The following is a 26029-nucleotide window of genomic DNA, read 5'->3' on the forward strand; positions in this document are numbered from 1 at the left end:
GCTGCTCTTTGTAAGGTTTCCTTAACACAGTGCAGCCAGAGCAAAGTGCTGTTTGAAGAGAAAAATCAAATATGGAGCAGTGCTGAAAAGTGGCAGCACATTGATTTATGACTGGTTCTTAAGGATTTTATTGAAATTAATAAATTAACTGTTTCAAATTACTTGGTATACCAGCAGCAAACAAACTATTCAACAGGAAAACCTTCCTAGTGCCACTCACATCCCTTTCACTCCAGTTTTACCATTACAATCAAGTGAAAGTAGAAAGCACTGTGAGGACTAGAGGGTGCACTAGACTGAGAATGGTGGATCTTTTTCTCTCACATTTGTTGAGACCACACACAAAGCATGGGATGATTATTGACAATTGGGTCTGTATCAAAACAATGAGAATTGGATATAATGGCAATGGTTTACTTATTATTCTGAACTGCATTTTAGTTTTTGGTTACAAACCTTGGAAAATTCAGATTTATTAACTTATGCTCTTCTTTTTATAGAGTTTGGTGCGCCTGATGAAGGAGAACTTAAACAGCAACAACCATTTGCCCTGAAAAATCAATTGCTAAGTAAGGTGCTATGTTCAGTATAATTTAAAGCCGTGAGGGTCAACTTCCTAACACATGAGGGCTGCAGATCAATATTTTAGAAAGCTTAAAGGGACAGTCAACACCAGAATTGTTGTTGTTTAAAAAGAAAGATAATCCCTTTATTACCCATTCCCCAGTTTTACATACCCAACAGTTATATAAAAACACTTTTTACCTCTGTGATTATCTTGTATCTAAGCCTCTGCAGACTGCCCCCTTATTTCTGTTCTTTTGACAGACTTGCATTTTAGCCAAACAGTGCTCACTCCAGGGTAATGAAACACATGAACTAACGCCATCTAGTGGTCAAAATGCATTCAGATTAGAGGCAGTCTTCAAGGTCTTAGAAATTAGCATATGAACCTCCTAGCATTAGCTTTCAACTAAGGATACCAAGAGAACAAAGCAAAATTGGTGATAAAAGTAAATTGTTAAGTTGTTTAAAATTACATGCCCTATTTAAATCATGGGGTTTTTTTTTGGACTTGACTGTCCCTTTAACCCCTTAAGGACCAACGACGTACAGGGTACGTCCTACAAAAAAAAGCCCTTAACGACCAAGGACGTACCCTGTGTAGATTCTAAAAAAAAACTTATTTTATCTCAAACTGGGTACTGGCAGACAGCTGCCAGTTCCCAAGATGGCGCACAATAAGGTAGAGGGGGAGGGTTAGAAAGCTGTTTGGGGGGGGATAAGGGAGGTTGGGGGCTAAGAATATGTTTGGTTTTTAAAAAAATAAAAACACAAAAAAAAAACCACAAAAACTTTTATTTTAGTACTGGCAGACTTTCTGCCAGTACTTAAGATGGAGGGGACAATTGTGGGAGCTGTTTGGGAGGGATCAGGTGGTGAGATGTCTCAAGTGAGAGGCTGATCTCTACACTTAAGCTAAAATTAACCCTGCAAGCTCCCTACAAGCTATGCAAGCTACCTAATAAACCCCTTCACTGCTGGGCATATTACACGTGTGGTGCGCAGCGGCATTTAGCTGACTTCCAATTACCAAAAAGCAACGCCAAAGCCATATAAGTCTGCTATTTCTGAACAAAGGGGATCCCATAGAAGCATTTACAACCATTTGTGCCACAATTGCACAGGCTGTTTGTAAATCATTTCAGTGAGAAACCTAAAGTTTGTGGAAAAGTGGGGATAAGGGAGGTTGGGGGCTAAGGGGGATCCTACACAGCAGAATATGTTTGGTTTTTTAAAAAAAACAACAACAAAAAAACACCCAAAAACATTTATTTTAGTACTGGCAGACTTAAGATGGCGGGGACAATTGTGGGAGCTGTTTGGGAGGGATCAGGGGGGGGAGATGTCTCAGGTGGGAGGCTGATCTCTATACTAAAGCTAAAATTAACCCTGCAAGCTACCTAATAAACCCCTTCGCTGCTGGGCATAATAAACGTGTGGTGCGCAGCGGGATTCTAATTACCAAAAAACAATGCCAAAGCCATATATGTCTGCCATTTTTGAACAAAGGGGATCCCAGAGAAGCATTTACAACCATTTGTGCCATAATTGCACAAGTTGCTTGTAAATAATTTCAGTGAGAAACTTAAAATTGTGAAAAATTACGTTTTTTTATTTAATCGCATTTGGCGGTGAAATGGTGGCATGAAATATACCAAAATTGGCCTAGATCAATACTTGGGGTTGTTTACTACACTACACTAAAGCTAAAATTAACCCTGCAAGCTCCCTACATGCTCCCTAACTAACCCCTTCACTGCTGGGCATAATATACGCGTGGTGTGCAGTGGCATTTAGCGGCCTTCTAATTACCAAAAAGCAACGCCAATGCCATATATGTCTGCTATTTCTGAACAAAGGGGATCAAGAAGCATTTACAACCATTTGTGCCATAATTGCACAAGCGGTTTGTAAATAATTTCAGTGAGAAACCTAAAGTTTGTGAAAAAGTGAACAATTTTTTTTATTGGATCGCATTTGGCGGTGAAATGGTGGCATGAAATATACCAAAATGGACCTAGCTCAATACTTTGGGTTGTCTTCTAAAAACAGAATTTATGTTTACCTGATAAATTTCTTTCTCCAACGGTGTGTCCGGTCCACGGCGTCATCCTTACTTGTGGGATATTCTCTTCCCCAACAGGAAATGGCAAAGAGCCCAGCAAAGCTGGTCACATGATCCCTCCTAGGCTCCGCCTACCCCAGTCATTCGACCGACGTTAAGGAGGAATATTTGCATAGGAGAAACCATATGGTACCGTGGTGACTGTAGTTAAAGAAAATAAAATATCAGACCTGATTAAAAAAACCAGGGCGGGCCGTGGACCGGACACACCGTTGGAGAAAGAAATTTATCAGGTAAACATAAATTCTGTTTTCTCCAACATAGGTGTGTCCGGTCCACGGCGTCATCCTTACTTGTGGGAACCAATACCAAAGCTTTAGGACACGGATGAAGGGAGGGAGCAAATCAGGTCACCTAAATGGAAGGCACCACGGCTTGCAAAACCTTTCTCCCAAAAATAGCCTCAGAAGAAGCAAAAGTATCAAACTTGTAAAATTTGGTAAAAGTGTGCAGTGAAGACCAAGTCGCTGCCCTACATATCTGATCAACAGAAGCCTCGTTCTTGAAAGCCCATGTGGAAGCCACAGCCCTAGTGGAATGAGCTGTGATTCTTTCGGGAGGCTGCCGTCCGGCAGTCTCGTAAGCCAATCTGATGATGCTTTTAATCCAAAAAGAGAGAGAGGTAGAAGTTGCTTTTTGACCTCTCCTTTTACCTGAATAAACAACAAACAAGGAAGATGTTTGTCTAAAATCCTTTGTAGCATCTAAATAGAATTTTAGAGCGCGAACAACATCCAAATTGTGCAACAAACGTTCCTTCTTTGAAACTGGTTTTGGACACAGAGAAGGCACGATAATCTCCTGGTTAATGTTTTTGTTAGAAACAACTTTTGGAAGAAAACCAGGTTTAGTACGTAAAACCACCTTATCTGCATGGAACACCAGATAAGGAGGAGAACACTGCAGAGCAGATAATTCTGAGACTCTTCTAGCAGAAGAAATCGCAACTAAAAACAAAACTTTCCAAGATAATAACTTAATATCAACGGAATGTAAGGGTTCAAACGGAACCCCCTGAAGAACTGAAAGAACTAAATTGAGACTCCAAGGAGGAGTCAAAGATTTGTAAACAGGCTTGATTCTAACCAGAGCCTGAACAAAGGCTTGAACATCTGGCACAGCTGCCAGCTTTTTGTGAAGTAATACCGACAAGGCAGAAATCTGTCCCTTCAGGGAACTTGCCGATAATCCTTTTTCTAATCCTTCTTGAAGGAAGGATAGAATCCTAGGAATCTTAACCTTGTCCCAAGGGAATCCTTTAGATTCACACCAACAGATATATTTTTTCCAAATTTTGTGGTAAATCTTTCTAGTTACAGGCTTTCTGGCCTGAACCAGAGTATCGATCACAGAATCTGAGAATCCTCGCTTCGATAAAATCAAGCGTTCAATCTCCACGCAGTCAGCTGGAGTGAAACCAGATTCGGATGTTCGAACGGACCCTGAACAAGAAGGTCTCGTCTCAAAGGTAGCTTCCAAGGTGGAGCCGATGACATATTCACCAGATCTGCATACCAAGTCCTGCGTGGCCACGCAGGAGCTATCAAGATCACCGACGCCCTCTCCTGCTTGATCCTGGCTATCAGCCTGGGGATGAGAGGAAATGGCGGGAACACATAAGCTAGTTTGAAGGTCCAAGGTGCTACTAGTGCATCCACTAGAGCCGCCTTGGGATCCCTGGATCTGGCCCCGTAGCAAGGAACTTTGAAGTTCTGACGAGAGGCCATCAGATCCATGTCTGGAATGCCCCACAGGTGAGTGACTTGGGCAAAGATTTCCGGATGGAGTTCCCACTCCCCCGGATGCAATGTCTGACGACTCAGAAAATCCGCTTCCCAATTTTCCACTCCTGGGATGTGGATAGCAGACAGGTGGCAGGAGTGAGACTCCGCCCAAAGAATAATTTTGGTTACTTCTTCCATCGCTAGGGAACTCCTTGTTCCCCCCTGATGGTTGATGTACGCAACAGTCGTCATGTTGTCTGATTGAAACCGAATGAACCTGGTCCTCGCAAGCTGGGGCCAGGCCTGGAGCGCATTGAATATCGCTCTCAGTTCCAGAATATTTATCGGTAGAAGAGATTCTTCCCGAGACCAAAGACCCTGAGCTTTCAGGGATCCCCAGACCGCGCCCCAGCCTATCAGACTGGCGTCGGTCGTGACAATGACCCACTCTGGTCTGTGGAACATCATCCCTTGAGACAGATTGTCCGGGGACAGCCACCAACGGAGTGAGTCTCTGGTCCTCTGATTTACTTGTATCTTCGGAGACAAGTCTGTATAGTCCCCATTCCACTGACTGAGCATGCACAGTTGTAATGGTCTTAGATGAATGCGCGCAAAAGGAACTATGTCCATCGCCGCCACCATCAACCCGATCACTTCCATGCACTGAGCTATGGAAGGAAGAGGAACGGAATGAAGTATCCGACAAGAGTCCAGAAGCTTTGTTTTTCTGGCCTCTGTTAGAAAGATCCTCATTTCTAAGGAGTCTATAATTGTTCCCAAGAAGGGAACCCTTGTAGACGGGGATAGAGAACTCTTTTCCACGTTCACTTTCCAGCCGTGAGATCTGAGAAAGGCCAGGACAATGTCCGTGTGAGCCTTTGCTTGAGGAAGGGACGACGCTTGAATCAGAATGTCGTCCAGGTAAGGTACTACTGCAATGCCCCTTGGTCTTAGCACTGGTAATGTTTGTCCAGGAATGCAAACCTTAGGAACCGATGATGTTCCTTGTGGATAGGAATATGTAGATACGCATCCTTTAAATCCACCGTGGTCATGAATTGACCTTCCTGGATGGAAGGAAGGATAGTTCGAATGGTTTCCATCTTGAACGATGGGACCTTGAGAAATTTGTTTAAGATCTTGAGATCTAGGATTGGTCTGAACGTTCCCTCTTTTTTGGGAACTATGAACAGATTGGAGTAGAACCCCATCCCTTGTTCTCTTAATGGAACAGGATGAATCACTCCCATTTTTAACAGGTCTTCTACACAATGTAAGAACGCCTGTCTTTTTATGTGGTCTGAAGACAACTGCGACCTGTGGAACCTCCCCCTTGGGGGAAGTCCCTTGAATTCCAGAAGATAACCCTGGGAGACTATTTCTAGCGCCCAAGGATCCAGAACATCTCTTGCCCAAGCCTGAGCGAAGAGAGAGAGTCTGCCCCCCACCAGATCCGGTCCCGGATCGGGGGCCAATATTTCATGCTGTCTTGGTAGCAGTGACAGGTTTCTTGGCCTGCTTTCCCTTGTTCCAGCCTTGCATTGGTCTCCAAGCTGGCTTGGCCTGAGAAGTATTACCCTCTTGCTTAGAGGACGTAGCACCTTGGGCTGGTCCGTTTTTACGAAAGGGACGAAAATTAGGCCTATTTTTTGCCTTGAAAGGCCGATCCTGAGGAAGGGCGTGGCCCTTACCCCCAGTGATATCAGAGATAATCTCTTTCAAGTCAGGACCAAACAACGTTTTCCCCTTGAAAGGAATGTTTAGTAGCTTGTTCTTGGAAGACGCATCAGCCGACCAAGATTTCAACCAAAGCGCTCTGCGCGCCACAATAGCAAACCCAGAGTTCTTAGCCGCTAACTTAGCCAATTGCAAAGAGGCGTCTAGAGTGAAAGAATTAGCCAATTTGAGAGCATTGATTCTGTCCATAATCTCCTCATAAGGAGGAGAGTCACTATCGAGCACCTTAAGCAGTTCATCAAACCAGAAATATGCGGCAGTAGTGACAGGGACAATGCATGAAATGGGTTGTAGAAGGTAACCCTGCTGAACAAACATCTTTTTAAGCAAACCTTCTAATTTTTTATCCATAGGATCTTTGAAAGCACAACTATCCTCTATGGGAATAGTGGTGCGTTTGTTTAAAGTAGAAACCGCTCCCTCGACCTTGGGGACTGACTGCCATAAGTCCTTTCTAGGGTCGACCATAGGAAACAATTTTTTAAATATGGGGGGAGGGACGAAAGGAATACCGGGCCTTTCCCATTCTTTATTAACAATGTCCGCCACCCGCTTGGGTATAGGAAAAGCTTCTGGGAGCCCCGGCACCTCTAAGAACTTGTCCATTTTACATAGTTTCTCTGGGATGACTAAATTTTCACAATCATCCAGAGTGGATAATACCTCCTTAAGCAAAATGCGGAGATGTTCCAATTTAAATTTAAATGTAATCACATCAGATTCAGCCTGCTGAGAAATGTTCCCTAATTCAGTAATTTCTCCCTCAGACAAAACCTCCCTGGCCCCCTCAGATTGGGTTAGGGGCCCTTCAGAGATATTAATATCAGCGTCGTCATGCTCTTCAGTAACTAAAACAGAGCAGCCACGCTTACGCTGACAAGGGTTCATTTTGGCTAAAATGTTTTTGACAGAATTATCCATTACAGCCGTTAATTGTTGCATAGTAAGGAGTATTGGCGCGCTAGATGTACTAGGGGCCTCCTGAGTGGGCAAGACTCGTGTAGACGAAGGAGGGAATGATGCAGTACCATGCTTACTCCCCTCACTTGAGGAATCATCTTGGGCATCATTGTCATTATCACATAAATCACATTTATTTAAATGAATAGGAATTCTGGCTTCCCCACATTCAGAACACAGTCTATCTGGTAGCTCAGACATGTTAAACAGGCATAAACTTGATCAGAAAGTACAAAAAACGTTTTAAAATAAAACCGTTACTGTCACTTTAAATTTTAAACTGAACACACTTTATTACTGCAATTGCGAAAAAACATGAAGGAATTGTTCAAAATTCACCAAATTTTCACCACAGCGTCTTAAAGCTTTGAAAATATTGCACACCAATTTTGGAAGCTTTAACCCTTAAAATAACGGAACCGGAGCCGTTTTAAGCTTTAAACCCCTTTACAGTCCCTGGTATCTGCTTTGCTGAGACCCAACCAAACCCAAAGGGGAATACGATACCAAATGACGCCTTCAGAAGTCTTTTATAAGTATCAGAGCTCCTCTCACATGCGACTGCATGCCATGCCTCTCAAAAACAAGTGCGCAACACCGGCGCGAAAATGAGACTCTGCCTATGCTTTGGGAAAGCCCCTAAAGAATAAGGTGTCTAAAACAGTGCCTGCCGATATTATTATATCAAAATACCCAGATAAAATGATTCCTCAAGGCTAAATATGTGTTAATAATCAATCGATTTAGCCCAGAAAAAGTCTACAGTTTAAATAAGCCCTTGTGAAGCCCTTATTTACAATCGTAATAAACATGGCTTACCGGATCCCATAGGGAAAATGACAGCTTCCAGCATTACATCGTCTTGTTAGAATGTGTCATACCTCAAGCAGTAAGAGACTGCACTCTGTTCCCCCAACTGAAGTTAATTGCTCTCAACAGTCCTGTGTGGAACAGCCATGGATTTTAGTTACGGTTGCTAAAATCATTTTCCTCATACAAACAGAATTCTTCATCTCTTTTCTGTTTCTGAGTAAATAGTACGTACCAGCACTATTTGAAAATAACAAACTCTTGATTGAATAATGAAAAACTACAGTTAAACACTAAAAAACTCTAAGCCATCTCCGTGGAGATGTTGCCTGTACAACGGCAAAGAGAATGACTGGGGTAGGCGGAGCCTAGGAGGGATCATGTGACCAGCTTTGCTGGGCTCTTTGCCATTTCCTGTTGGGGAAGAGAATATCCCACAAGTAAGGATGACGCCGTGGACCGGACACACCTATGTTGGAGAAAAAAATATATATACATGTCAAGGTATATTCAGAGATTCCTGAAAGATATCAGTGTTCCAATGTAACTATCGCTAATTTTGAAAAAAAGTGGTTTGGAAATAGCAAAGTGCTACTTGCATTTATTGCCCTATAACTTACAAAAAAAGTAAAAAACATGTAAACATTGGGTATTTCTAAACTCAGGACAAAATTTAGAAACTATTTAGCATGGGTGTTTTTTGGTGGTTGTAGATGTGCACCAGATTTTGGGGGTCAAAGTTAGAAAAAGTGTGATGAAAATAATGGTATCTTTAGAAAGTCCATTTAATGGCGAGAAAAACAGTATATAATATGTGTGGGTACAGTAAATGAGTAAGAGGAAAATTACAGCTAAACATAAACATTGCAGAAATGTAAAAATAGCCTTGATCCCAAACAGACAGAAAATGGAAAAGTGGAAATGGAAAAGGGGTTAAAGGGATATGAAACCCAAATTTTGTCTTTCATGATTCAGATAGAGCATGCAATTTTAAGCAACTTTCTAATTTACTCCTATTATCAATTTGTCTTCGTTCTTGTGGTATCTTTAATTAAAAAAGTAGGAATGTAATGTAAGCTTAGTAGCCAGCCCATTTTTTGTTCAGCACCTAATCAGCAAGCGTTACCTAGGTGCTGAACCAAAAATGGGCCGGCTCCTAAACTTACAATCCTACTTTTCAAATAAAGATACCAAGAGAACGAAGAAAAATTGAGTAAATTAGAAAGTTGCATAAAATCGCATACTCTATCTGAATCATGAAAGAAAAAAAATGGGTTTCATATTCCTTTAAGTGCTGCATATTCATTTATGGCTATTAAACAGATATATTTCCTAAAAATGTGTGTCACAGGGACAGATTTACATAATGTTGTAGGGTACACCTCTATCTACTGTTCTCCTATCCAGAGGGCTAATTTGAATAGTGGCTACCCTGTTAGCCAAATAACTTACCTTTATTTCCATTTTTCCCTGTGGCCAAAGAAGCAATGGCCAACATCCTCACAAATATAGGTTCTCTGCAGGTTAAATCTTTGAATTATAGCTGATGGATATTTTGAATTTTGCCTGCATAATTTGCTCTGGCCACTAGATGGGGGTCTGTGCTTATAAAAGGGATATGGATCATCCCAGAGTTATTGGGGGGAGTACAAATTCTGATAAGAAAACACTCCATATCAAAACAAACCAGCACTAACTGAAATGCATATATGGACAAGGTTAATATAGTGGTTACATTAGCTATCCGGTGGTGCCTGGGCATGCTCTTTTCTCAGTGTTTAAAGGGACATTATAAATGCAATAATAAAATGCTCTTAATTCAGTAGCTGACCTACTCAACAGAAGGCACTGGTTTAAAAATTATTTTAGGCCCCAAAGGTAACTCAGTAGTAACCAATAGTAGTAACCGATAGTAATAATATAAATGTTGCTATTTATAATGATTTTGAGTATAAATAGATGGATACATTTTGACCTACAACCTACACTAATAAAAGTCTCCCCTGCATTAGGATTGCACACAACTATGTATAGCTACAGTCGCTTGCGCCCTGGTGTCACTACACCAACTGCACTAGTCGTAGTTCCTCCTCTGCTCTTATTTGTTAGAGCACAGATTATACAGATGTCCCTCAGTTGATAAGTGTTTAACCCTGCCACGTAGTTAAACTCAGTTGGTAGCCACAACACCTTTCCAGAGTTAGAAATAAGCCAATGTTTAGCAGCTACATGTATATGCCACTCCTGATTGGCTTATAATTGTGCTGCTCAGAAGAGGTAATTTATTGTAGCTATGACTGGAAAGTTAACTGTGTTAAACACATAATTGGTGAGGTGCATTTGCATAATAAGTTGCTCTTACTAATTAGTAATTTTCCCTATGGGCAGTGTCTTTTTAAAGGGACAGTATACACCAATTTTCAAATAACTGCATGTAATAGACACTACTATAAAGAATCATATGCACATATGCTGATCTAAAAATCCAGAATAAAATATTTTAAAAACTTACGTAGAAGCTCCCAGTTTAGCACTTTTGATTAGGTGGACTGTCCCAGCCAGTGAAAGCAGACACGCCCCCCTCACCCTTCCTTTGCATATGAAAAGACCCTTTACACAAACAGAAGCAAGCTGGAGTAGGTATACATCAGTATACTTCTAAAACTTTGGGGCTTGGTTAAGTGTCTGAAAATCAGCGCAATGTTATTTAAAAATAAGCAAAAACTATCCATTGTTACAAAAACACTCTCACATGGGCTATATAAATGGATCATCTACAAAACATTTATGCAAAGAAAAATCTAGTGTATAATGTCCCTTTAACTACAATTTTATAGTTTTAAACCACAAAATGTACTTTGCCCCCTCTGAGATTATCTACCATGTACTATGATTAAACTGATCCCCAAAACAATGTTTATAAATTTATATTGAACTTCTATGTGTGTGTTAAAGTATTATTTAAAGGAACATAAAAGCCCCCACAAAATCTTTCATGATTCAGGTACAATGTACAATTAAAAACAAACAAAACTTTCCAATTTACCTCTTTTATCAAATTTACATTGTTTTCATTGTATCCTTTGTTAAAAAGCAGGTAGTAAGGTGTAGTAGCATGCACATAACTGGCGCAATATATGGCAGCAGTTTTATGACTGTTATATATTTGCAAGAACTATAGGTGGCAGCAGTGCTTCCTGTCATGTACTGCTCCAGAAATGTTTTTGCTACGTATCTAGATATCTCATTGACAAAGAATACCATGAGAACAAAGTAAATTTGGTAATAGAATTAAATTGAAAAGATTGTACACAGAAACATTTTGGGTTGTAAGTCCTTTTAACTTTTTACTTGAAAAAAAATATTTCGTTTAAAAAGATAGATACTCTCTTTATTACCCATTCCCCAGTTTTGCATAACCAACACAATATACCTTTTTACCTCTGTGATTACCTTGTATCAAAGCCTCTGCAGACTGCCCCCTTATCTCAGTTCTTTTGACAGACTTGCATTTTAGCCAATCAGTGCTGACTGATTAAGAGGTGGTTCAACGGCTTAGAAATCAGTTTATGAGCCTACCTAGGTTTAGCTTTTAACAAAGAACACCAAGAGAATAAAGTACATTGGATAATAAAAGTAAATTGGAAAGCTGTTTAAAATTGCATGCCCTATCTAATTCATGATTATTATTGTTTAAGTGATAACCATTAAATGCCCTGATAAACCAGACCAGAAACCCATACAGAAAAAATTGCCAGGTGAGTACAATACTTATGTCATTTTTTTTTCTTATGCTTGTAGTAATATTTTGCAATTGTTTAATTGATTAAATATGCTCACCTCTCAATCTGCCCTTTCATTTTTAATTAACATGTAAATTGATGGACAATTTTTTTTTTTAAGCTGTACGATATAAGGATTTATGTTCCAAGTTCCGCTGAGATTAGGTCATAGAAGATTTAGAAGGAGTTTTTAAACATAATGCCTGCATGTTTATCATATTATTTCTCATCTTCACACATGGTTTTGGAGTTAGAGGTATTTCGTCATGGTAGGCACTCACCACTTATATAAATAAGTCAGAAATGTACACACCCATTTTAATGTAATGATTAATGGTACCTCAGTGGTTAAGGATAAACAAATATGTTATTTCCTTCTAAGTACAGGGAGAGTCCACAGCAGCATTCATTACTTGTGGGAATACAGAACCTGGCCACCAGGAGGAGGGAAAGACACCCCAGCCAAAGGCTTAAATACCTCCTCCACTTCCCTCATCACCCAGTCATTCTTTGCCTTTCGTCACAGGAGGTTGGCAGAGAAGTGTCGGATGTTTTTCGGAGTTGCCCTTATGAGGGGGTATCTGCCCTTCGGATGGAACTGGAATTTTAAATAGTCTTGTCAGCCTCTCAGTGAGAGGATTGATAAAAGTTAGTCTGGAGATGCAGGGAGAGTCTTTCTGCGAAACCATCCAGACTCAGATTAACAGCTCCTATAAGCAATCAGCATTGATGAGTTTTGCTGCCTGCTTTCTTCACTCAACTCCATGTCAGAGGCACTGCTATTATCTGTCAAACTTGAAGAACCGTGTTGCTGTTCCATGGATTGGATTCCGGTAAGATCGTTTCATTTTATACACACATCCACATGTTAACGATAGAAGACAGGGGCCTCTATTTATCAAGGTCTGTCGGACCTGATCCGACAGTGCGGATCAGGTCCGACAGACCTCGCTGAATACGGCGAGCAATACGCTCGCAGTATTCAGCATTGCACCAGCAGCTCACAAGAGCTGCTGGTGCAACGCCGCCCCCTGCAGACTTGAGGCCAATAGGCCGCCAGCAGGGGGGGTGTCAATCAACCTGATCGTACTCGATCGGGTTGATTTCCGGCGATGTCTGTCCACCTGCTCAGAGCAGGCAGACAGGTTATGGAGCAGCAGTCTTTGTGACCGCTGCTTCATAACTGCTGTTTCTGGCGAGCCTGCAGGCTCACCAGAAACACAGGGCATCAAGCTCCATTTGGAGCTTGATAAATATGCCCCAGGCTCTCAGTGGGACTCCTTTATCTTTATGGAATCAAGGGTTAATATCTCCTGATGGAGATTATTGAACAGTGGGGTCCTTTTAATCATGTTTGTTATGTGATTTTGACTGCGTATGTGTACGGAGACATTTTAGGCTCTTAGGCTAATACGAAACATACAGGTTATAGTGCTGCGCAGTTTTATTAAGCTGGCGCGCTTTTACTTACCAGGGTGGTCCTGCATGAAGCACCATGTGACTGGGCGTAGTCATGTCTTGTTTGCCATTTACGATTCCTGACCGAGTGGCTGCGGAGAAGAGTTAATTTCTCTACCTGTCTGGGTCATAGGAGATGGTGAGTGTCCCAGCCATTGGGGGTTAAAGGGGCCAGTTTTTTTTTTTTTTTTTTTGTCTAAATCTCTTAATTAGAATTATGGAGGATTCTGATATGCTAGAGGATTCCTCTGATATAGATTTTGATACCTGCGTATGTTGTCAGGAGGGCCGGGTAAACCAGCCTGCTCAATTATGTTCCGTATGCCGCAATAGAGTGTTCTCTTCAAACGCTGTTGAGATGTTAGAGACCACTGAACCGTCTGCCTCTGCGGATTCCTCGTTCCGTGAGGTACGTCCCCTAGAATCTTATCCTACACAAGCAGTTTCCCTAAGTGCCATTACTCCTTCGTCTGAGGGAGACCTTTTTCCGCCAGAAGTTACTGCGCGTTTTCGCATGGCCATCTCTATTTTAGCGTGTTTGCCTCTTCCTCCTACACGTAAGCGAAGGATTGATCCATGCTCCCATTCACATGGGTCGTCGTGTAAGATGGCGACTGTGCCAGATCAGTTATTGGGGGGTGCGGTTCCCTCTGAGGCTTCAGTGGTAGATCCTCCGGGGTCAGAATCGCCTGTTTTGATTCCTCCAACTGCAGAGGATTTGGTGTTTTAGACTTAGATTGGCACGCCTGTGTTTACTTCCGAGAGAGATTTTGGTGATGTTAGAGGTTCCCAGTCCTGATCCGTCAGGCGGATCTCAGTCCTCTCTATCAGATAACGATCTTGCTTAGACGTATGGAGAGGGTTGGATCCTCTTCTTTATCGTCTGTATGTATATAGTTATAAAATCCCAGTTCCGAGCTCTATGGGGGGTTTGTGTTATACTCAGGCAGGACCTGTTCGTTTTACACTCCCTTTTGAATTATTGTTTGTGCATTTGATTTCTTTCCAATCCATTTCGGATAGTTTTTAATTTTAAGAGCTCAGGATTCTTGTGGACACACTCTTTTGGAGGTTTGTCCTTGGGTTGTTTGTTTTGATCGACTTTGATGGTCGGGACTAATGGTCTTCCGTGGAAGCTCTAGGTCTCTGCTCGATTTCATAGAGCTTCTTTTCTTTACTTGTTTATTCTCGTTTTCCTAGCACTGCTGGAATTTAAGATTATGACATTTATTTTTGGTTTATGACAGACGTATCATACCCTTGATGTCGGGCAGGTCCTGTTTTGGGTAATTGTTCAGTCTGTTCTTTATTCTACTCTAGAGACGAGCTCTTTTGAGTTATTATGGTCCAGGCAGAGCAGGTCCATCTATCTCAGAGGACAGGCAGGACCTGTCATCTTAGGTCTTCTGGAGGTTTTCTGGATGCTGGATCATATGGATTCGGAGGTTCTAGAGGCCGGATGAGTTTTTGATTTCCGTGCTACTGGATTAGGTGACCCTTGTAGTCTTGTCACAGTAATTTTCGCAGTGTCATTGCACTGTTGCTGTACGGTCCCGTCTTTTTTTTGGGGTCGAGGATTTTATTCATAGTTTATTACTCATCTTTGCTTCAGAGAGACTCCTAGGGTCTCTCTATCAGGATGTCTTTCCTTGCTAAAGCAGTCCAGTGTAGCCTGATGGTTATCTTTGCTGCTGTGCATCTCGAGGGTTGATGGTTTGAATCCAGCTGCTGTTGCTGGATGACCATTTTACCATTCTTGTTCAACCTGGTTCGGTTATTAGGGACTGTTGGTTTCTTTAAATCCACGTTTTGATCCTAGTTTTTGGGATCTGGGGTTTTTATGTGTCAGCCTATTTATAGGTGTTACGGTGGCTCCCGAGTCTTGGCATTCTGGTTTTACCAGCATCGGCTAGTAGACTTTTTGGAATTGTTTCTTCCGTTTTCCATCGTTCAGGGTGGACTTAGACTGAGGTCTAGTGTGGCGCCAAGTTAGATCCTTGTATGCTTTGTGGTCTTTTCAGACAGGAAGGCTCTTTGCCTTACAGCTGATAACCCCTCTGGTGGCTCTGAGAGAAAGCAACAAGCTGCGAACCATGAGTCTTGGGTTCACTCCTTGGCATGGGTGTGACACTGTCTGACACTGCAATTAATTCACACATTCCTTATACGAAGTTAGATTTCTTCTTCGGGTTCTGTCCTTCAAATCCCCTTCAGGCCTTCGTTGGCGCTGAGGAGGGGGTGTTGGATTCAGCCCAGGCTAGGTCTGCACCTTAGCTTGGGGTCTTTTTGACTCTGTCTTGCAGGCTCTCTGGATTTCTGGTGGGGGTATCATTCTCCAGTGGGTCCAGATCTCCTGGTATTGGGAAATTATTTCGCCTAGTTCACCCAGGGCAGTTCTGTCTTAGTCTCTTTCATATTGTTAGCCTGCAGCTCATTAGGGGAACTTATAAAATATATTAAGTTTATTTGCTGTTGTTTTTAACTATTTGTTTGTTATAATTGGTCTGGGGTTATAAAAGGTAGACTTCAGAGTACTATCCTCTGAGGAGGTCTAATCTAATCGTTTTGGTCATGTCTCTCTCTGGTGAGGATATTGATCCTATCTGGAGTGTATACCAGTGAGACTGTTACTTCATTATTTTTGCTGCAAGCTCGTACTCACGGTTGAGTGGTTTCGGCGCCATGAGAGTTCCCTTGTTGCAGGGATCCTCTGGGGCGAAGGTCCATAGTGTAGTGGTTATCACGTCTGCTTAACACCCAGAAGGTCCTAGGATCGTGACCCAGTGGGACTGGGGCACAGGTTTCTTTGAGCTGTGACACAGAGGTATTGCTTTGTTGCTAGCCATCCCTTGAGCTTTAAAGAGTTATTCATCACCTAATTTAGGTGTGGAGTGTTCCTTTCACTCTCTCCTTTTGTTGGGTGGAGTTAGCTTGTCTAGATCTCTTCTGGATACCGGAGTATGCTTCTTCCCCTCTAGAATGAGCTAGATCAGAGCTTGTCTAGCTAGTTCTTTTTCAAAGGGGTAGCCAACGTAGATAACCTGTGTTTAGTTTAGCTGCCTGGCAAGCGGAAGGTTGCGGTTGGATTACAGCTGTAGTTTTTCTCTGGCATATGATTTTGCAAGCATTTTTTGCTTTCTGTTGGGGCTCCGGTCCCGGAGACTTATGCTTCCAGGTCGCATCGGGTTCCGTTGAACCTGTACAGGAGGTGGGCTTTAAATCTTATTCAATTACCTATTTTGTCTGTAGATTGTTTTTGTGTCGTAGTTCTGTATTGCAATTTGCAATATCCTTTTTGTGATCTCCCTTCTAATAGGGTTATTTCTGGTTGTTCTTGTCCATATGGGAAGAGGTTCTTTTTTATGGGGGGGGGGTATCTTACACTGTGTTTTCTGTCAGTCTTCATCAGAATAGACCGCTTTTTCCCTGGTAGGTGGATGAGTGTTTTTCGCTGGATCTAGGAATCTGCGGGACACAAGCCTCCTCAGAGGTTTATTGCTCGGTTCGAGGGCAGAGATCCATCTTTTGGGTCTCTGACATAGGATCCTATAGTTCTGATTGTTGGGTGGTTACTTGGTTGTCCTAACATTCTTTTATTTTTTGCTTCTCTCCAGGAAGCCTTCGGGAGTTGATTTCTTGCAGGCTGTGGTGCCCTCAGGTTGGGCTGCCTCTTATTTGTTCCCTCCCATTAGCATTCAGTGTCCTCTGTAGCTTGGGTATTATTTTCCCACAAGTAATGAATGCTGCTGTGGACTCTCCCTGTATTTAGAAGGAAAACAAAAATTATCACTTACCAGATAATTTCCTTTCCTTCGATACAGGGAGAGTCCACAGCTCCCGCCCGTGCACTTCGGTGGGCGGCCCTAAATTTACATTGTTTTTCTTCTGGCACCTTTTCACCCTGATATTTCTCCTACTGTTCCTTGTTCCCTCTGCAGAATGACTGGGGGATGAGGGAAGTGGGGGAGGTATTTAAGCCTTTGGCTGTGGTGTCTTTGCCTTCTTCTGGTGGCCAGGTTCTTTATTCCCACAAGTAATGAATGCAGCTGTGGACTCTCCCTGTATCGAAGGAAAGGAAATTATCTGGCAAGTCATAATTTTTGTTATCACTCTGTATATACCAAGATCTTTTGTGATGACCCAAGTAATTATGCTAAGTATACATAAAGTTCTAAAATTTCTGAATCACAAATGGGGTTAGGGAGTATGTGCCATGAACATGGATGATGTGACTGCATTTGTGTGTTGCTTGTGTAACGTGGAAGATATTTTGGTGTTATTTTGGTCTTGTCACTAGGTTAGAGGTGGCTCTAGAGAGGCCCCAGGCAAAACTAAAATATTAGGCCCCACTTAACACACAAAACAGAAATTAGCTGCACATATTTATTTGTATAAACTGAAAATTTTTCATGCATGTGTCGCCAAATCATAACCTTTTTGCATTATTCTACATATATCGATACATAAACACTTTTATCTGGGTCCAAAAAAGTATGTGGCTGGTTCAGTATTCTTACTGGCTCCTGAATGTGAAATAAATCTGTCCCCTTTCAAAATGACATGCTTTGGTGGGACCCACACTATTATCAGGGGTGAGGGTATCAAAAGGTGCAACGTACATCCTGTATTTAGTTTAGGCCATACAGAGGACTTTGCATACCAAGGGGGTATAAAGGGACTTGCCTGAGGTGCCCCACAAATTTGTGTTTCCCAGGGCTGCGCAAATGCTTATGGTGGCCTTACTAAGGTAGGAGGGAGCAGCTGTCACACTGCGATCTAGTTCTGTGCTCTCTTGCTGCAGTGGAGCAAAGTATGGCAAAAAGTGCTGAGTTTTCCTATCAAACACATCAGCCTGGAAGATAAAGCCTGTATTCATACTGTATTAATGATCGTCAAATATTAATAAGAAGACATAATTTTATATATATTTATTTATTTTTTGTATTTGTATTTTATACCAGGTGATGGAGCTGTCTACTTATTAGAAAAATATATGCCATAAAATCATAAACTTTCCTTAATAAAATGTCATAGTTGGTAATTTTGTTTAAAATAATTTTCCCAAAGCAAAAGTCTGCTGTATGGTCCTTTAGCTAATGTGGGGAGAAAAATCACAGTCTACAACCTTGAATTAGAAATCGTATAGGATCCCAAGTATCACGAGAAAGCAGGTGGTTTAAATTAGGGATAAAAATGTCAACATGAAATGTGCTTGGGTGAATTTCAATTAGAAATAGAAGCATTTTTTGCAATATACTTCCACTAGCAAAAATGCTTCTAATAAAAGTTATTACTGTTTTCTGCTGCATATGCACATATCCTGTGCACCAGTATTCAAGCACCACACCTTCTCAGAGAGTCAGCAGTAGCTTATATGATACAGATTACATCTTCAGAAGCGAAAACATCACTGCCAGCTCCCTGCAATGGTGTAATAGACAAAGGAAACAGCGCACCTACGATTCACATAATAATAATTTATTACAAAAGAAAATACCTGAAAATATAATTGCACTTACTAAAAAAAAAAACAAGATAAAAAGCAGTTATCCAATCCCATATGATAGGAAATGTCCTCATTGTGTTTTTGCTGAGTGGTCCAAACGTCCCTCTGGAAAGTGAAAAGTTTCTGGATGTATCAAAAGAACATTAGAATTGTCCCAGCTGGGGAATCTTAACACTGGGAAGATGCAATGGTTACTGCCCAATGTGTTTCGTCTGCGCAAAACCTTGCAGACTTCCACAGGGGTCTTTTAGATTGTGTATATATGAATATATGTTTGTGTGTGTATGTATGTATGTATGTATGTATGTATGCGTGGGTGCACTACCTGTAACGGACTCATCAGTACGAAGGTATTTCATCACCCACATACTAACAGGCAATTTGGTATCCGTCATTCTATCACATGCACAACTCCATTTGTCATATATCTGTTGGTGTGTCCTTGTTCTCATTTTTACGTTGGAAAGACAGGCACATTAAAGGAGAGAATGGCAAATCACCGACATGCCATCCGGTCGGCCCTTAAGTCTGGGGACTTGGACCAACCAGTGGCGAGGCACTGTGCACAGCACAAACACTCGGTAGCATCAATAAGATATACACTCATCGATCATGTCCCCCTCTGGACAGGGGAGGTGATAGAAGCAAAATACTCCTGCAACGGGAGGCACAGTGGATGTATCGGTTGGGCACAGTGCACCCAGGGGGGCTCAATACAGCACCTGATTTTAAAGCCTTGATATAGTGCGGTTGTAAGGTGTGGTACAATCTAGGGGTACGGTGCTTATACTACCATGACTCTGTGGTTTCAGTGGTAGGTGATCTCCTTAATGGGAGTCTTCCCAACCATGTTGGTACACAGCACCAGGCATGGGGGTCTGTGTTATTCCCAATGCCGGTGTGGAAGTCAGATAGTGGTGCTTTGGGTTACCATCTTTTAAACACACATAGCCGATAAGGCATACCAAGCCGGGATGGCACCTATTGCTTGGATTACAATATATGGGCACAGTAACAGTCATTGATTCTACGTCAAGGCATGAACAATAAGGAGCATCTTGCTCTCTGGATAACCCATGAAGGGACGGTACTCATAGCACCTAAACAACACAGAGATTACACTGTATGAAGTATATTGGGGTTACCTAATATCCCAGTAAAAGTATGATCTCAGTGTGGCCTGTCAGGACACCAACAAAGAAAAGGCCTGGAGTATAAAGTTCAACAGAAAAAATTCAACGAAGAAAATAGATACCTTCGAGTGAGGGCAGCCACTTGGGTATTTACTACAGTAGATAAAAGAAGTTGGCGGAGGCTGATTATTCAAACCTGGAACTTATACAGTTGAGATACTACCCCGAGGGGTATCATATTATTGAATAGGAGGACCCTGATCAATACTTGTTTTTAACTCTATTTTTCCTTTTTTTTCTTGTTCTTTAAAGTTTTTTGTTAATTGAAGTATGTCTTCAAGTGATACGTGATCCTTGTAGTGAGTGTGGATGCAGTATGGGGGTGATGGTCGTATGTAAATGTCATAGGTCTTTGATATAGTATTTAATTCCCATGGAGTATCATCGTATAGGACAGGGGGGCCTGATAATCACTTGTTCCTGCAGATGGAGGGTGGCTACTTAAGCAGGTTCCTTGAATAATATTCAGATTAGTGAACAATGTAAATCTAGTTGTATTACAGCAATTTAAAACTCAATTTCTCCAACATAGGTGTGTCCGGTCCACGGCGTCATCCTTACTTGTGGGATATTCTCTTCCCCAACAGGAAATGGCAAAGAGCCCAGCAAAGCTGGTCACATGATCCCTCCTAGGCTCCGCCTACCCCAGTCATTCTCTTTGCCGTTGTACAGGCAACATCTCCACGGAGATGGCTTAGAGTTTTTTAGTGTTTAACTGTAGTTTTTATTATTCAATCAAGAGTTTGTTATTTTGAAATAGTGCTGGTATGTACTATTTACTCAGAAACAGAAAAGAGATGAAGATTTCTGTTTGTATGAGGAAAATGATTTTAGCAACCGTAACTAAAATCCATGGCTGTTCCACACAGGACTGTTGAGAGCAATTAACTTCAGTTGGGGGAACAGTGTGCAGTCTCTTGCTGCTTGAGGTATGACACATTCTAACAAGACGATGTAATGCTGGAAGCTGTCATTTTCCCTATGGGATCCGGTAAGCCATGTTTATTACGATCGTAAATAAGGGCTTCACAAGGGCTTATTAAGACTGTAGACTTTTCTGGGCTAAATCGATTCATTATTAACACATATTTAGCCTTGAGGAATCATTTTATCTGGGTATTTTGATATAATAATATCGGCAGGCACTGTATTAGACACCTTATTTCTTAGGGGCTTTCCCAAAGCATAAGCAGAGCCTCATTTTCGCGCCGGTGTGGCGCACTTGTTTTTGAGAGGCATGGCATGCAGTCGCATGTGAGAGGAGCTCTGATACTTAGAAAAGACTTTCTGAAGGCGTCATTTGGTATCGTATTCCCCTTTGGGTTTGGTTGGGTCTCAGCAAAGCAGATACCAGGGACTGTAAAGGGGTTAAAGTTTTAAAACGGCTCCGGTTCCGTTATTTTAAGGGTTAAAGCTTCCAAATTTGGTGTGCAATACTTTTAAGGCTTTAAGACACTGTGGTGAAAATTTGGTGAATTTTGAACAATTCCTTCATGTTTTTTCGCAATTGCAGTAATAAAGTGTGTTCAGTTTAAAATTTAAAGTGACAGTAACGGTTTTATTTTAAAACGTTTTTTGTACTTTCTTATCAAGTTTATGCCTGTTTAACATGTCTGAACTACCAGATAGACTGTGTTCTGAATGTGGGGAAGCCAGAATTCCTATTCATTTAAATAAATGTGATTTATGTGATAATGACAATGATGCCCAAGATGATTCCTCAAGTGAGGGGAGTAAGCATGGTACTGCATCATTCCCTCCTTCGTCTACACGAGTCTTGCCCACTCAGGAGGCCCCTAGTACATCTAGCGCGCCAATACTCCTTACTATGCAACAATTAACGGCTGTAATGGATAATTCTGTCAAAAACATTTTAGCCAAAATGAACCCTTGTCAGCGTAAGCGTGGCTGCTCTGTTTTAGTTACTGAAGAGCATGACGACGCTGATATTAATATCTCTGAAGGGCCCCTAACCCAATCTGAGGGGGCCAGGGAGGTTTTGTCTGAGGGAGAAATTACTGATTCAGGGAACATTTCTCAACAGGCTGAACCTGATGTGATTGCATTTAAATTTAAGTTGGAACATCTCCGCATTTTGCTTAAGGAGGTATTATCCACTCTGGATGATTGTGAAAAGTTGGTCATCCCAGAGAAACTATGTAAAATGGACAAGTTCCTAGAGGTGCCGGGGCTCCCAGAAGCTTTTCCTATACCCAAGCGGGTGGCGGACATTGTTAATAAAGAATGGGAAAGGCCCGGTATTCCTTTCGTCCCTCCCCCCATATTTAAAAAATTGTTTCCTATGGTCGACCCCAGAAAGGACTTATGGCAGACAGTCCCCAAGGTCGAGGGAGCGGTTTCTACTTTAAACAAACGCACCACTATACCCATAGAGGATAGTTGTGCTTTCAAAGATCCTATGGATAAAAAATTAGAAGGTTTGCTTAAAAAGATGTTTGTTCAGCAGGGTTACCTTCTACAACCAATTTCATGCATTGTCCCTGTCACTACAGCCGCATGTTTCTGGTTTGATGAACTGATAAAGGCGCTCGATAGTGATTCTCCTCCTTATGAGGAGATTATGGACAGAATCAATGCTCTCAAATTGGCTAATTCTTTCACCCTAGACGCCACTTTGCAATTGGCTAGGTTAGCGGCTAAGAATTCTGGGTTTGCTATTGTGGCGCGCAGAGCGCTTTGGTTGAAATCTTGGTCGGCTGATGCGTCTTCCAAGAACAAGCTACTAAACATTCCTTTCAAGGGGAAAACGCTGTTTGGCCCTGACTTGAAAGAGATTATCTCTGATATCACTGGGGGTAAGGGCCACGCCCTTCCTCAGGATCGGCCTTTCAAGGCAAAAAATAGACCTAATTTTCGTCCCTTTCGTAAAAACGGACCAGCCCAAAGTGCTACGTCCTCTAAGCAAGAGGGTAATACTTCTCAAGCCAAGCCAGCTTGGAGACCAATGCAAGGCTGGAACAAGGGAAAGCAGGCCAAGAAACCTGCCACTGCTACCAAGACAGCATGAAATATTGGCCCCCGATCCGGGACCGGATCTGGTGGGGGGCAGACTCTCTCTCTTCGCTCAGGCTTGGGCAAGAGATGTTCTGGATCCTTGGGCGCTAGAAATAGTCTCCCAGGGTTATCTTCTGGAATTCAAGGGACTTCCCCCAAGGGGGAGGTTCCACAGGTCTCAGTTGTCTTCAGACCACATAAAAAGACAGGCGTTCTTACATTGTGTAGAAGACCTGTTAAAAATGGGAGTGATTCATCCTGTTCCATTAAGAGAACAAGGGATGGGGTTCTACTCCAATCTGTTCATAGTTCCCAAAAAAGAGGGAACGTTCAGACCAATCTTAGATCTCAAGATCTTAAACAAGTTTCTCAAGGTTCCATCGTTCAAGATGGAAACCATTCGAACTATTCTTCCTTCCATCCAGGAAGGTCAATTCATGACCACGGTGGATTTAAAGGATGCGTATCTACATATTCCTATCCACAAGGAACATCATCGGTTCCTAAGGTTCGCATTCCTGGACAAACATTACCAGTTCGTGGCGCTTCCTTTCGGATTAGCCACTGCTCCAAGGATTTTCACAAAGGTACTAGGGTCCCTTCTAGCGGTGCTAAGACCAAGGGGCATTGCAGTAGTACCTTACCTGGACGACATTCTGATTCAAGCGTCGTCCCTTCCTCAAGCAAAGGCTCACACGGACATCGTCCTGGCCTTTCTCAGATCTCACGGCTGGAAAGTGAACGTGGAAAAGAGTTCTCTATCCCCGTCAACAAGGGTTCCCTTCTTGGGAACAATTATAGACTCCTTAGAAATGAGGATTTTTCTAACAGAGGCCAGAAAAACAAAACTTCTAGACTCTTGTCGGATACTTCATTCCGTTCCTCTTCCTTCTATAGCTCAGTGCATGGAAGTGATCGGGTTGATGGTAGCGGCAATGGACATAGTTCCTTTTGCGCGCATTCATCTAAGACCATTACAACTGTGCATGCTCAGTCAGTGGAATGGGGACTATACAGACTTGTCTCCAAAGATACAAGTAAATCAGAGGACCAGAGACTCACTCCGTTGGTGGCTGTCCCTGGACAACCTGTCACAAGGGATGACATTCCGCAGACCAGAGTGGGTCATTGTCACGACCGACGCCAGTCTGATGGGCTGGGGCGCGGTCTGGGGATCCCTGAAAGCTCAGGGTCTTTGGTCTCGGGAAGAATCTCTTCTACCGATAAATATTCTGGAACTGAGAGCGATATTCAATGCTCTCAAGGCTTGGCCTCAGCTAGCGAGGACCAAGTTCATACGGTTTCAATCAGACAACATGACGACTGTTGCGTACATCAACCATCAGGGGGGAACAAGGAGTTCCCTAGCGATGGAAGAAGTGACCAAAATCATTCTATGGGCGGAGTCTCACTCCTGCCACCTGTCTGCTATCCACATCCCAGGAGTGGAAAATTGGGAAGCGGATTTTCTGAGTCGTCAGACATTGCATCCGGGGGAGTGGGAACTCCATCCGGAAATCTTTGCCCAAGTCACTCAGCTGTGGGGCATTCCAGACATGGATCTAATGGCCTCTCGTCAGAACTTCAAAGTTCCTTGCTACGGGTCCAGATCCAGGGATCCCAAGGCGGCTCTAGTGGATGCACTAGTAGCACCTTGGACCTTCAAACTAGCTTATGTGTTCCCGCCGTTTCCTCTCATCCCCAGGCTGGTAGCCAGGATCAATCAGGAGAGGGCGTCGGTGATCTTGATAGCTCCTGCGTGGCCACGCAGGACTTGGTATGCAGATCTGGTGAATATGTCATCGGCTCCACCTTGGAAGCTACCTTTGAGACGAGACCTTCTTGTTCAGGGTCCGTTCGAACATCCGAATCTGGTTTCACTCCAGCTGACTGCTTGGAGATTGAACGCTTGATTTTATCGAAGCGAGGATTCTCAGATTCTGTTATCGATACTCTTGTTCAGGCCAGAAAGCCTGTAACTAGAAAGATTTACCACAAGATTTGGAAAAAATATATCTGTTGGTGTGAATCTAAAGGATTCCCTTGGGACAAGGTTAAGATTCCTAGGATTCTATCCTTCCTTCAAGAAGGATTGGAAAAAGGATTATCTGCAAGTTCCCTGAAGGGACAGATTTCCGCCTTGTCGGTGTTACTTCACAAAAAGCTGGCAGCTGTGCCAGATGTTCAAGCCTTTGTTCAGGCTCTGGTTAGAATCAAGCCTGTTTACAAACCTTTGACTCCTCCTTGGAGTCTCAATTTAGTTCTTTCAGTTCTTCAGGGGGTTCCGTTTGAACCCTTGCATTCCGTTGATATTAAATTATTATCTTGGAAAGTTTTGTTTTTGGTTGCAATTTCTTCTGCTAGAAGAGTTTCAGAATTATCTGCTCTGCAGTGTTCTCCTCCTTATCTGGTGTTCCATGCAGATAAGGTGGTTTTGCGTACTAAACCTGGTTTTCTTCCGAAAGTTGTTTCTAACAAAAACATTAACCAGGAGATTATCGTACCTTCTCTGTGTCCGAAACCAGTTTCAAAGAAGGAACGTTTGTTGCACAATTTGGATGTTGTTCGCGCTCTAAAATTCTATTTAGATGCTACAAAGGATTTTAGACAAACATCTTCCTTGTTTGTTGTTTATTCCGGTAAAAGGAGAGGTCAAAAAGCAACTTCTACCTCTCTCTCTTTTTGGATTAAAAGCATCATCAGATTGGCTTACGAGACTGCCGGACGGCAGCCTCCCGAAAGAATCACAGCTCATTCCACTAGGGCTGTGGCTTCCACATGGGCCTTCAAGAACGAGGCTTCTGTTGATCAGATATGTAGGGCAGCGACTTGGTCTTCACTGCACACTTTTACCAAATTTTACAAGTTTGATACTTTTGCTTCTTCTGAGGCTATTTTTGGGAGAAAGGTTTTGCAAGCCGTGGTGCCTTCCATTTAGGTGACCTGATTTGCTCCCTCCCTTCATCCGTGTCCTAAAGCTTTGGTATTGGTTCCCACAAGTAAGGATGACGCCGTGGACCGGACACACCTATGTTGGAGAAAACAGAATTTATGTTTACCTGATAAATTACTTTCTCCAACGGTGTGTCCGGTCCACGGCCCGCCCTGGTTTTTTTAATCAGGTCTGATATTTTATTTTCTTTAACTACAGT

At 42.4% G+C, this 26029-nt stretch overlaps 1 protein-coding gene across 4 annotated transcripts in view; it reads left to right on the forward strand.

Moving 5' to 3' along the window:
- Positions 1-26029, forward strand: part of TBCE (tubulin folding cofactor E) — a 143651-nt gene that overhangs the window by 112689 nt on the left and 4933 nt on the right. For 2 of the 4 annotated variants that reach the window (XR_008402069.1, XM_053711076.1), the window contains exons 14-15: positions 501-569; positions 11622-11681. Coding sequence is in view for 2 of the 4 variants with exons in the window: in XM_053711076.1 (XP_053567051.1) it covers positions 501-569; positions 11622-11681 (129 nt within the window). In the remaining 2 variants the exon portion in view is untranslated. The remainder of the gene's footprint in view (positions 1-500; positions 570-11621; positions 11682-26029) is intronic. The other 2 variants (XR_008402070.1, XM_053711077.1) reach the window with 1 other exon arrangement.

The sequence above is a fragment of the Bombina bombina genome, chromosome 4, assembly GCF_027579735.1.
Source record: "Bombina bombina isolate aBomBom1 chromosome 4, aBomBom1.pri, whole genome shotgun sequence".
Taxonomy (NCBI): domain Eukaryota; kingdom Metazoa; phylum Chordata; class Amphibia; order Anura; family Bombinatoridae; genus Bombina; species Bombina bombina.